A 12,547-nucleotide genomic window follows, 5' to 3' on the forward strand; every position below is an offset into this window, starting at 1 on the left:
TAACCAGGTGCTAGTTTTGTCAAATGCTTCTTCTGCATCTATTGATATGACCATGTGATTTCTCTTCTTTAGCCTGTTGATGTGATGGATTACATCTTTGATATTTTAATGTTGAACCAGCCTTGCAAACCAGAGATAAATCCTGCTTGGTCATGGTGTATAATTTTTACATTGTTGGATTTTGTTTGCTAGTATTTTGATTTGCTGAGGATTATTACATCTATTTTCATGAGAAATATTACTGCCTAATTTTCTTGTAATATCTTTGTCTGGTTTTGGTGTTACAGTGATGTTGGCATTGTAGAATGTTAGGAAGTGTTCTTTGTGCTTCTACTTATGGAAAAGATTGTAGAGAATTGGTAGTGACAGATTGTGTCTTCCAAGGTCAGTTTCATCTAGATTATCAAATTGATGGGCATAAAGTTGTTCATTATTATTGTTTTAATGTCCATGGGTTCTGTAGTGACAACCTCTTTTATTTCTGATATTAGCTATGTCTTCTCATTTTTTTTTTCTTAGTTAGCCTGGCTAACTAAATTCTACTGATTTTATCAATCTTTTCAAAGAATGGGCTTGTTGGTTTTGTTGATTTTTTAAATTGAAACTGTTTCCAAATTCTACTCTAATTTTTATTATTTCTTGTCTTCTGCTTACTTTAATTTACTCTTCTTTTTCTAGTTTCCTTAGACAGACACTAAGGTGGCTGATTTTAGATCTTTCTTCTTTTCTAATATATGCATTCAATGCTATGAATTTCCCTCTTGGAGCTGCTTTTGCTTCATCCCACAAATTCTGATAAATTGTTTTTCATTTTCATTTAGCTCCAAGTATTTTTTCAACTTCTCTTCTGATTTCATTACTCATGTTTTATTTAGAAGTATGTTGTTTAATCTTCAAGTATTTTGGGTATTTCCAGCTATCTTTGTTACTAATTTCTAATTTAATTTCATCATGGTCTAAGAGCAGATATTATATATTTTCTACCTTTAAATTTGTTAAGGTGTGTATTAGGGCCCCAAATGTGGTCTATCTTGGTGAATGTTCCAAGTGAGCTTGAGACAAATGTGTATTTTGCTATTGCTGTAGTAGTCTATAGATATCCACTATATCCAGCTGGTTAATGACATTAAGTTTTATTTTGATGCTCTGTTGTTAGGCACATTGCTCAAATCATAATTCTTTGAGAATGAGGTTTTCAAAGAACTCTAGCTTTGTTTTGTTCCCTCTGGTGGCTGCCAGGCTATACGAGGAATGTGGGCTGTTAAGTTTTCAAGGTTACTACAGAACTGTAGGGTGAGGCATGCAACTAGTGCTGGTTAAAATGTTAGAAAGGTTGCTGTTCTTAGAGATTCAGAAGTTCTTCGTAAAAAAATAATCCCGAGGTTGCTGACAGCCTTTAATTTCTAGACTTCTGTGAGAGCTGATCCTGACAAATCTTGCTAGTTTTATCATCACTTTTATGGAGATGTAAATTTTCAGGTTCTTAGTCATTTTCACCAACACAGCATTTGGCAAAAGTTTTTTGACCATTTATAGCACCTCAGGTTCTATTCTTCTTAGTCACTGAACTGCAGGCGACTGATGGCCTTTATTCCCAAATCCCTCCATACACTCACTGGCTACTCAGCCACAAGAAGAAACAAAGCTCTCCTCCAGAAACCCCCTTTTCATGAATTTTGATTCACATTCTCTTGGATTTTGGTATTTCTTAGTGTCCTGAGGCTTAAACATCAGAACCACAAGTAACTTTTCTCTCATGCACACTGAGTCCTGCTACTTTTGTGACAGAAATGAGGGCTCATACCAGGTTACACAAGAAGCAGGAAGTGAAGTGTAAGATTATCAATATAGAATAGATGGTCCCTGACTTATTTCTTGACTTTACAGTGGGCTCATTGGGGGTATTAAAATGCATTTCGACTTGTGATATTTTTGACTCAACAAGGGGTTTACTGGAATGTGGTCCCATTCTAAGTTGAGGAACACCTGTATGCATTTTGTTTGTTCCCACTAGATCTGAACCAATGTTACTCACAGTACTGCTGTTACTTTGGGTACCAGAAATGAACCAACTTCCCGTTTTTTTACTGGCTATTTCATTAGCATAAAGCCCATGTTTTAGAGCTTAGTGCTACCCTGTCCAACACCAAGTATTGTGCTATCTTTGTTGCTAGCTTGAGGTGAAGCAAATTAGATGCCACAAAGCCAGCAGGCATTCAAAAAGGGCTCATCTTCAATAAACCCAGTCCCCTCTCTATTCAAAGGACAAATGATCCTTGGGTTAATTTATGACATGCTTTTGGGTAAACCTCACTGAGCAGAATCGTCAAGTTTGCTTTTGTGGATTACCTCACCATCTGTATCTATCCTTTCCTGCTTTTATTAGTTTGTCACTTCAAAATTCTTTCACTTACTAAGAAAAGTCATATGGCACATAAGAAATGTGTTTGTGTAATCTCCTAGTGCATAAATGGGCAATGAATCCTTTTATCCTCAAGGACCTCCCCCAAACACCAGAACTCCAGTACCTATCGTTACTCTCTCAAATCTTTCTCTGCAGAGTAATCATCTGATATTTTTCTTGTTCATATCCCTGACTAAAACATGTTTCCCAAGGGCAAGGACTTTATCTGGTTCATTGTTGTATCTCTAGTGTACCCCAAGTATTAAAAACAGTGCCTTCTACAGAGTATGTAATCAAGAAATGTTTGCTCAATGGATAAATAGGCTTTAAAGATGAAAATTTGGTATTTCTTAGAGTTTAGAGAAGGGTGAAGAACTACATTAAGATTAAATTACTGTTTTTACAACTGAAAATACTACTTCAGCCTGTATTTCAATTCTAATTAAGGCAGAAGACAGATAAGAATCACAAAGGGAAGAGGAGTGAGATAACCACAAGGAAATGAAAATAACACAAAAAGAGGAAGGAAGCAGAGAGATAGAGATTTATATAAGTGCTAGAGAGGGAGAGATGGAGAACTGATCTAGAGTGAAGAGCTTTATATATTTGGGGGGGGGGGTTTAAAAGCAGTCACTAGCCAAGCCTTTCTATCTTCCTTTAGATTAGGATACGCTTTGGAAGGGATGGGTGCAGTAAGACACCAGAGACTAGGGCTACATTCTTCCAGAGATTGAGGTAGACAAGAGGTTGGTTCTTTACCTTTGGAAAAGAGCAGATCCAGCAATCAACCAGTCAGTCCTGCACTGCCAACGAAGAATTTTCTAACTCAAAGTACATTTTTGCTACCCAGTTGTACATCTGGACCACCCACACTAGAAGAGTACCACAAAAAAGGAAGAAAACAGTCATAAAAGAAAGCACCAACCAAGCAAGCCCATGGAAAAATTGTGATGAACTGATTGGCTCATCATTTTGGGGGATAGGTGAATTGTGGAAATTGAACTCAAATTATCCTCCCCCAGTTGGCAGAGAATACTGCCCCATCCCATTGAGGTTGGACTTGACCACATAACTTGCTACGGCCACTGGAGTGTTACCAAATGTAAAACACATGAAGGTACAAACTATGTTTGTGTGGACAGGCTTGCCTTCTTGTGCTTTTACCATCACTGTGAGGACTTTTACATAACTTTTATATTTCAGCCCAGGCACAAGGATGAACACAGATGGAGCAGACCAGAGCCCAACTCATAGCATACAGCTAAACCCAGCCAGAGTCCCATCTTGAAGCAAAGTCACCCGGATAAGCCTATGTCAGCTAACCTGCAAAGGCATGAGCAAAGATTATTTTAAGCAATTGAGATTTGGGGTGGTTAAACAGCAATAGCAACTGAAACACAGCAGATGTCATTCTTTAGGAACCATTCCATCATGAGGGCAAATTATGTTACCTCCTCTTTTACTACTGTATGCCCAGAGACTAGCATAGTTCCTGTCACATAGGATGTGTTCAATAAACATCTGCTAGTCAGATTTATGTTTTTTTCTAAAAACAATGACATAGGAGAATAAAACTGAAGGCAACTTACATAATTTAGTAGTCAAGTGTGTCCCACCTTCAAAATCAAGGATTTCAGCAAGGACCAGAAAGCATGTTAGAGGTCACTGGGGGGTTAAGAGCACTGACTCTGGAAATGACTGCCTGGATCTGAATCTAGTCTTCATGAATTACCAGCCAGGTGACCTTGGGTGGTTACTTCATCTGTCTCTTTCCTCATGTTAAATGGTGCTATTCATAGCACCTACCTCATAGGACAGTTGTGTGGATTAAGAGATAATGTATTTCAAGCACTTACAACCTTGCCTGGTACATGATAAACACTGTATAGGAATTTTCTATTATTACCTGCATACAGATGATTTTGAGACAGGTTATTAAAGCCCTCTTTACTTGCCCCTCCAATGACCTATTTACATCTATTCTCCCTTGTGTTTTCTAATCTCTGTACGTACATGGGGTCTTCAAAAAGTTCATGGAAAGACTATTCTTTTAGTTCCATTTTCCATGAACTTTTTGAAGCACTCTCATATTTATAATTAGCTCTTTTGCATGTTTTCATGATCTTTTTATGCTCAGGAATGGTAAGTGCTGATATCCACTCTATCCCAAACTGCCCTTCCATCAACCATTTTAAGAACTGCTGGGGTTTTTTTTGTATTTCCCACTAGGATATCATTTGCTCCCTCTCTACCTGCTTAAACCATATTTGTTCCTCCATGTTCAGCCTTAGCAACACCTCTTCCATAAAGCCTGTTCTGATCTTCCCTCCCAACATGATCTTCTTCTTCTTTAGTGATTCATCTCTGCCTCAATTGCACTTTTATTACTTTCTTCTAGTACCATTCCATGATGAAAGTGTAAGCTCCTAAAGGACAAGACTACAATTTCTGAGGTTTCTGCCCATTCCCACATCCAAGTACACAGGAGGCAAGCAATACTTGTTCAATAAATACATCTGGAAAGCCCATATAGATAGGTTCATCTAAAGTCTCAAACAGCTTTACTGAAAAGTCATTAAGTTTTTAAAGAAAGGTAAAAATTTGTCATAAGTGAACACTAATTAGACATTTTAAAATATGGGAAATTTGCCATGTAAAAAAGAACAACATTTGATTTATTGCATTAAAAAACTTTATTTCATTTAAAAGGTCCAATGTAAGCCAAATTAAACCCCAAATTTACAGCTACACTTAGAGATCTCCTGAACTAAAATGGCACTGTTTGAGTTGAGTGTCTTGTTAAAGGAGGTCATTTGCTCTTGCCACCATCCCCCCAAGTAGTTCTAGAGCAGAAGCTGGTATCATTATAATACACATCAGATGTCATCTTTCATGCACAAGTTAAAGCAAACAGGCTTTTCTATTCTGTTTGAAGATAAAAACACTACAGAACAGGGCCTGAATGCTTTGAACATACAAGGTGTAACTATAAAGGAACTTACTGTGGTGCTGTGTTTGTTCATTCAATAAGTCCACGTACTTGTTCCAACAATACTGGTGTTCAAATACTATTTGGGACAGTACTTTGGGATTTCCCATCATTGGGTGCGGACCAAAGGAAGTGGTTGATCAAGCTGGGAGACAGACTGTCACAGATGCAATTACAAAGCAATGGAAGTTTTCCTATTGGGTTGGCAATTGAAAGAACTACTTCACAAATGTTTTCAGTAATAGCATCGTATACATATAAGTGATGCAGGAGTTTAAGTTCTGGCATGTATGAGGATAAATTAAAAACAGCTTGTTACTTTATAACTACACCTTGGATTTCATTAGATGTGGTAAATCTAATAGTGTGTCTAATGAGTTCGTCTGGAAATCAGTTCAGCAGAGGAGTCAAACAGCCTGTAAAGAAGACATGGCAGAGAGTACGAGATTCATCCTTTCAACATTCTCAGGGTTTTCTTCTTGGAGGACAGACCTGCGACCAAGGACAGAAGTTACCAGGAGGGAGGCTTCAACTCCATCTAAGGAAGACCTAACAGTTAAGAGCTGCTCAACAACTGAATGGACTGCTTGGTGAGGTAGAGTCACTGGAAGTGTTCAAGGTGGAAAGATCACCCTTATAGAAGGGACTCCTGTATTTGTTAAGAGGTTAGACTAGATGAACCTCAGGTCTCTTTCAATTCTGAGATTCTACAAAATTCCCTCAGGGAATTCAGAGGAGAATTCCTAAAAGGAAAGAGAAAAGCACACATCCGTATACTTTTAGAATCCATTTGAATTTTTTTTTTAAAGGTACAATAGAAAATGTAGTCCACTGTCTTTAAAATGCATATTCACCTTCCTACCATTAATAATTAGGAAGGGTTTATTATGACTTCTTTATATTATAAAGAAAAGATGGAGGATTACATCTATAATTTTTGTAAATATTTTAGAAAAAATGCTTAAAATCTAGTAGTCAATGCCCTAGAAACTATAGATTTTTTAGATAATATGCAGATACAAATACATTATTCATTAAATACAACTCACATCTCTTTTATTATACTCTAAAATATACAGGAATTTTGATGTACTGAAAGAGTGCAAGTAAATACAGTATTCAAGCAGTCACTATTTTCTATGTACATGCTCATTAATTCTTCAAAAAACCCACAAAATTATCAAATAGATCAAAATACTGTTCTGTGTTTTCACACTTTATATTCAGAAAAACCAGCTGATAATTTACAATGTCATAAAGTTTCCAGTTTCACAATACAAAAGGGATCAAATGAAATTGGGTATCATTTTGTTGCAATTTATGGAACTTTATCCAGACCTGTAAGACCCCCTACAAATGTGAAATCATTTTCATTGGGAAAGTGACAGTTACAGTAAAAGCAGAACCACATCAATTGTTATTTAAAAGCCTAAATGTCAGCCTTTTTTGTTGTTATTTGAAAGGTAGTCATCAATTTGGCAGGCAATTGCTTCTCTTTCCAAAGGGTAACAGGTTATAAACATGCTACTTTAAATCTGAAGAGGACCTAAAGGCTTTAGTATTTTAAACCTAGCCCAATAAAGAAATGCCTTCCAAGAGACTTGATGTTTAACTTATGAACAGCAAGGGACTTTTTCCTTCTGATTCTTTACTTTTTAAAATCTCAAGGAAAATCCCCCAACCCATTGCGGAGGCACAGATGTAACACAGGGATGACAGCGTACCATCCAAAGTAGTGAGGTTGCAAATCCCATTCTCCAGGACCATTTAGCTGCAACACGGTGAAATAATCTACTTTTTGATTTAATGAATTTTTTTTCCTAGGAAAGTCTTTACATTTTTAAACAAAAATAGTTTAATTTTAAACCCAAACCATTAAAAACTAGGCAACAACACAACCCCAATCCATCTCATGTCTACGTCACAAGTATTTTCACCCACACTGCACCCAGTCAGCTGGTTTTCAATCCTAAATATTATAAAAATTGAAATTTTAAAATTTTTATGTAAAAGAAAAAATGTAAAAATACGTCTGCTTTCTCTCATGGTTTAATACTATTGGAAGGCTTTCAGATGTTTTCTTTAAAAAAATTAACATTTAAAGCCAAATCTCAGCTTCATTTTCAGAAATATTAAAGTTTGGTTTAGATAATGTTGCATTTCACCTACTCCAGTTTCCACAAAACGGCATTCTATTAAAAAACCTTTAAGTTATTTGGTCCTTTGGCGATTTGCTGTGCACATAATGCCTACTGTACCAAACTTTTATTGCCTTTAAATTTAGTTGTAATTTTATTGATAAAATTTAAATCAAGTGTCTTTATCTCTTCTTTTACAACAGTGTTGCTTTTGTGTAAGCAGGTTAGGGTGCACAGTGTTCCAAATTATTACTGGCACTGCAAAACCAAATTAAATAATCCCACAAGGCAATTTGACATCAATTTGTTTTCCTCTGGTCAAGTCTATTTCAAGATTCTAGAAGTTCCTTTTGCAAAACTTGCCTTTAAAATTCTTCTTCCTAATGTCATCACATCTCTTACATTCGCTCACTGTGTGATCTTTCCTCTAAGGCTGAATCTGTACGTGAATATGAAAGTGCCTTTTTCCTGAAAAAGCACAGTTTGAAGTTTTATTGTCAGAATTCCCTCCTTAGACCTTCAGCTCAACCTCTCAGTAGGTCTCAGAATCGGAGTCATTAAGCTCGTCTACATCGGTGTATAAGTACTCCTGTTCCCCGCCAATGTTGTTGAAACTGCAGTAGGAACTAGGTTCATTCCTCATGATGGGCAAGGCTTCAAAGCTGACTGTTTTTGAGGTGTTGGTATAACGGTTAATGGCATTGAATGTCAAGGATGATAAAGGGCTACTTGATGAGACAGGCATCATGGTGGCCAAAATGAGAGCCAGGCAATCAGCCACATCCTTATTGGGAGCACAGGCCAAAGCTGGGGTGTAGCCTAGAGTTAAAGATAAAATTAAAAAATTAAACATCCTGAGACTCATACCAGTACATATGAGAAAATAAGCCCTAAAGGCCTTCAACTTTAGACATATTTTAAATTAGTTGGTTTAAAATAAATTGTTTTAACCAGAATGATTCACAACTTTCCAATAAGTAGAGAAAAAAGCCATAGAAATCTAGGGTAGAAGAAGACCTTACAGACTAGATAACAAGAGGAAACTGGGGCCCAGAGATGGACCATTTCCCCAAGATCCTACAACTTATCCATATCCATCTGAATTCATATAAGATACTGGCCTAAAATAAGAAAAAATATATAGATTGATATTTTCCTTCAGAATGGTTGAGACTTACTGTTAATTCATACTTATGTAAGTAAGCCTTTACATGCTGAGAAATCTAAATGTGTACAGATTCATGAATGAGGCACTGAGCAGGTGCTTAAGGTACGTGTTAAATGAATGATACTTGGTTGTCAATTTAACTTTTCTCTTGGAGTCACAGTCCATTGAAGAAAAACAGCAGATAAACTAAACTTTAAAAACTCCTAAGTCAAGACAGATATTTAACTATTATTTTTTTAGCAAAAGAAAACTGACCTTAGGCATAAGGCCCCACAAAGTATCAATAAAGCAAACTGAGGAGGAAACATTTGGTACCTCATTGGTATAAGACCCAGTCTTGAGGATGGAGTGGGAGAGAAGATGGTAAGAACATACAGTGTGATGCCAAGTTTCAAATTATACCATATGGAACTTTAAAGTAGTTCACGCTCATTATTTTAAGCCACACGAAGCCAACAGGTATTCATGAGCAGCAAACGTCTTAAAGTTTTAGTCTATAGCTTCATTTGTTGTTGCACATCTAATGCACATCTAGACACTGTTTTCCCTATTACCACATTAATCATGTTTTAGCCTTCACACACACTAATGTATACATTTATAAGAAAAGTCACATTTGTGATTTATCACAAAACAAACATTCATATAACCACCATCCAGGTCAAAAAAGAGAACACACCAGAATACCAGAAACCCCTCGTATCCTCTACCCAATCACTACCCCTTTCCTCTTCTGCAATGGTAACCACTATCCTGACTTATGTGGCGATCATTTTCTTCCTTTCCTCTCTACTTGTGATGACTACAGATTACACTGCAGATTAGTTTTAACATTTTCTTCTGAAGCTAAAATGGGACCATATAGTATATTATCTTATATCTGGTTTCTTTGCTTAAGATTATGCGTGAAATTTATCACTGTTGTTGTACGTAAATGTAGTCAGTTCATTTTCATTGTTATATAGTATTTCATCATGTGATTATACCATGGTTTAGTTATACATTTTAACTACTGGGCATTTGTCTGTTTCCAGCTCTCCTGTATACTTTCATCCGTGCTATATTAGCCTTGATAAAGAAAAAATAATTTTTTTCTCTCTTCATAAAGTTCCCATTTTGTCAAGGGCCAAAGGGAACAACTGATGTCCCTTCAAGTTTGGCAGAAGTGGCTGAAGAATGTTCATATTTTCAATTAAACCGAATTTGCTCAAAGTAACTAGGAGAGTGCTTCACTGCCCACACTTCTTTCAAGGGTTGTTCTGAAGATCTGAAGGTATCTGCTGCTGCTGCTCCTGCTGCTGGTAGGCAGAGCAACTCATCAGACAGGCCTTGATGGCTTGGATGAGAGTGGGTGTGGGGAAAGAGGCATGTTTCTTCTAATCAGAATACAGCTAAAAACAGGCTTCTCTCTCCTTTATGGAGTTATATCTCTTAACATGACACTCTTTCTGCTTAGAAATTTCCCTCCCCACTTTCTACTTGTCCTTTGGATTTTGGTTTAAAAGTCACTTTTTTGGATGCATTTTTTGATCCTGCCAGAAAGGGTTTGAAGATCCTCTTATGTGCTCTCATAGCACTCTGGGTTTACTCCAATTAAACTATTTCAAGTGCATTGCAACAGCCTGTGTACACTCTTGTCTCCATTCAAAGGAGTGGACTCTTATTTTACACTGCATCCTCAGAACTTAGCACAGTGCTTGGCATAATCACTCATGCAACAAATACTCACTGAGCCCCACTATGTCCAGGCACTCTTCTAAGAACTTAGAATACATCAGTGAACACAACTGACAAAGATTCACTGCTCTTATGGAGCTTATATTCATTCTAGTGGGGGGAGACGCACAATCAACATAATAAAAAAGTAAATTATATATAACATATTAGAAGATAAGCTTTACGGAAAAGAGGAAAGAGTGGAGCAGGTTAACGCAAACTGTGAGTGCTGTGATGGGTATGTAGCAAGTTGCGGCACAACAGGATAGTCAGGAAAGGTTTCACTGAGAAGATGAAATTTGAGCTAAGATTTAAATCAAGTGAAGGATTTAGTCAGAGAATGCTTGGGAACAGAGTATTCTAGGAAGAGGAAACAGCCAGAACAAAGTTCATAATGCAAGTACAACCCTGCTGTGGAGGGGCTGGCATGGCAGAATGAGGTAAGAGATGAGAGAAGAGTAGGAAATGAGGTCAGAAAGGTAACAGGTTGGAGACAGATCATATAGAGACTTGTAGGTTACTATAAGAACTACTAGTGAACTGAGATTCAAAGGAGTTAACATCTTCTCATATATTTTTCAAAGGACCCAGGCCAGAGTTGTAGCAGTAGAAAAAAAAAAGAGGGTATATTTTGGATATACTTTAGAGGTAGAATCAATAATATATGCTAACGGACTGTACATTGCGTATGAGAGAGAGGATTCATGGATGACTCTAAGGTCTTTGCCCTGAGCAGCTATAAGGATAGGAATTGTCTTCAACTGAGGTCAGGATGACCGTGGGGAGAGCAGGTTTGGTGGTGGAGAGGAGAAAAGGGATCAACAGTTCAGTTCTGGACATGTTAGACTTGAGCTGTTTATTACACAATGTGGTGTGGTCAATTAGGCAGCTGGATGTCTAAATACAGAGATTGTGATGTGTCTGGGCTGGAGATATAAATTTGAGAATTCTCAGCATATAAGTATTATTCAGAACTAAGGGACTAGACGAAATCACCTAGGGAGTCAACATAGATAAGGAAAGGAAAAAAACAAAAAAACAAAAACCAAAAAAACCCAAAAATCAAACCAAAACAAAAAAAACCCCACAAAACAAAAAACCAAGGACTAAGTCCTAGATCCCTCCAATATTAAGAAATTGGGGATAAGGAGAGTTGTGTAAAAGCAATTGAGAAGGAATAATTAGTAATGCAGGAGGAAAAGCAAGAAAGTGTGGGGTCCTGAAAGACAAGTAAAATGAGAACTGAGAACTAAGAATTGATTCTTAACATTGTGGAGGTCACTGTGATCATGATGAGGACAATTTTGCGGGATGGTGGAGCAAAGGCCTGACAGTACTGGATTTAAGAGAGAATGAGAAAATGAAAGAATGAGAGAGGACAGTTGGGGACAGGAAGGGCGCCAATTCTTGAATAGTTTTGCTGCAAAGGGGAACAGAGAAATATGGCAGTTCAGTAGCTGGTGGCAGGAGTAGTGGGATTAATAGAAGATTTTCTTTTTTAAATGAGAGAACTAATGTTTATATAGTGAGGGGAATGATCTAGGAAAGAGCAAAAAATTGTTATTGCAAAACACAAAAGGGAAGAATTGTTAAAGTGATATTTTCAAGTAGGCAAAAGCGGACAGGATTTAGGGCATGAGTGGAAGGATTGGCTTTAGATAAGAATATGGCACTGAAGTAGGACCTTGATAAATGTTTGTTGAAAGAATAAAGTCTTTGGCTACTAAGATGAACAAGAGTGTTAAGTATAAGTAGTAAACACTAACTTGGTTTAATAGATGATATGTGAAATCAGAAGTTCATCTGTTGGATGGACTTTTCCTGTTTCTCTTGCCCTTATTCCTTTGCCACAAAGTAAGTATTATTCAATATTAATTTCAGCTCTCCTCTTTGACCAAAAAAAAAAAAAAAAAATCCAAGTTTATTTTTCTTCAAATATGGATCATCAAAAGATAAAAGTTTTTAGTAGATATAGATTAAGGGAAGAGAACACAGAATCTACTTACCATTTTCATCTACAGCAAGCACACTTGCTCCTTTCCCCAAAAGTTCCTGAACCACCATTGTTAGCCCATTTCGGGCAGCAACATGCAGAGGTCTAGGGGAAAAAATTATACAAGTACATGTATGTG

At 36.9% G+C, this 12,547-nt stretch overlaps 1 protein-coding gene across 4 annotated transcripts in view; it reads right to left on the bottom strand.

The window, feature by feature from the left end:
• Positions 1 to 6,395: 6,395 nt before the first annotated feature.
• Positions 6,396 to 12,547, bottom strand: part of ANKRD28 (ankyrin repeat domain 28) — a 184,417-nt gene continuing 178,265 nt past the window's right edge. For 3 of the 4 annotated variants that reach the window (XM_063113785.1, XM_063113787.1, XM_063113786.1), the window contains 2 exons: positions 12,422 to 12,513; positions 6,399 to 8,350 (listed from right to left, as the gene is read on the bottom strand). In XM_063113785.1, coding sequence (XP_062969855.1) covers positions 8,064 to 8,350; positions 12,422 to 12,513 — 379 coding nt within the window. In that variant the 3' untranslated portion in view covers positions 6,399 to 8,063. Of the gene's footprint in view, positions 8,351 to 12,421; positions 12,514 to 12,547 lie in introns of all 4 variants that reach the window. The other variant, XM_063113784.1, reaches the window with a different exon arrangement.

This window comes from Cynocephalus volans, chromosome 11 (assembly GCF_027409185.1).
Source record: "Cynocephalus volans isolate mCynVol1 chromosome 11, mCynVol1.pri, whole genome shotgun sequence".
Taxonomy (NCBI): domain Eukaryota; kingdom Metazoa; phylum Chordata; class Mammalia; order Dermoptera; family Cynocephalidae; genus Cynocephalus; species Cynocephalus volans.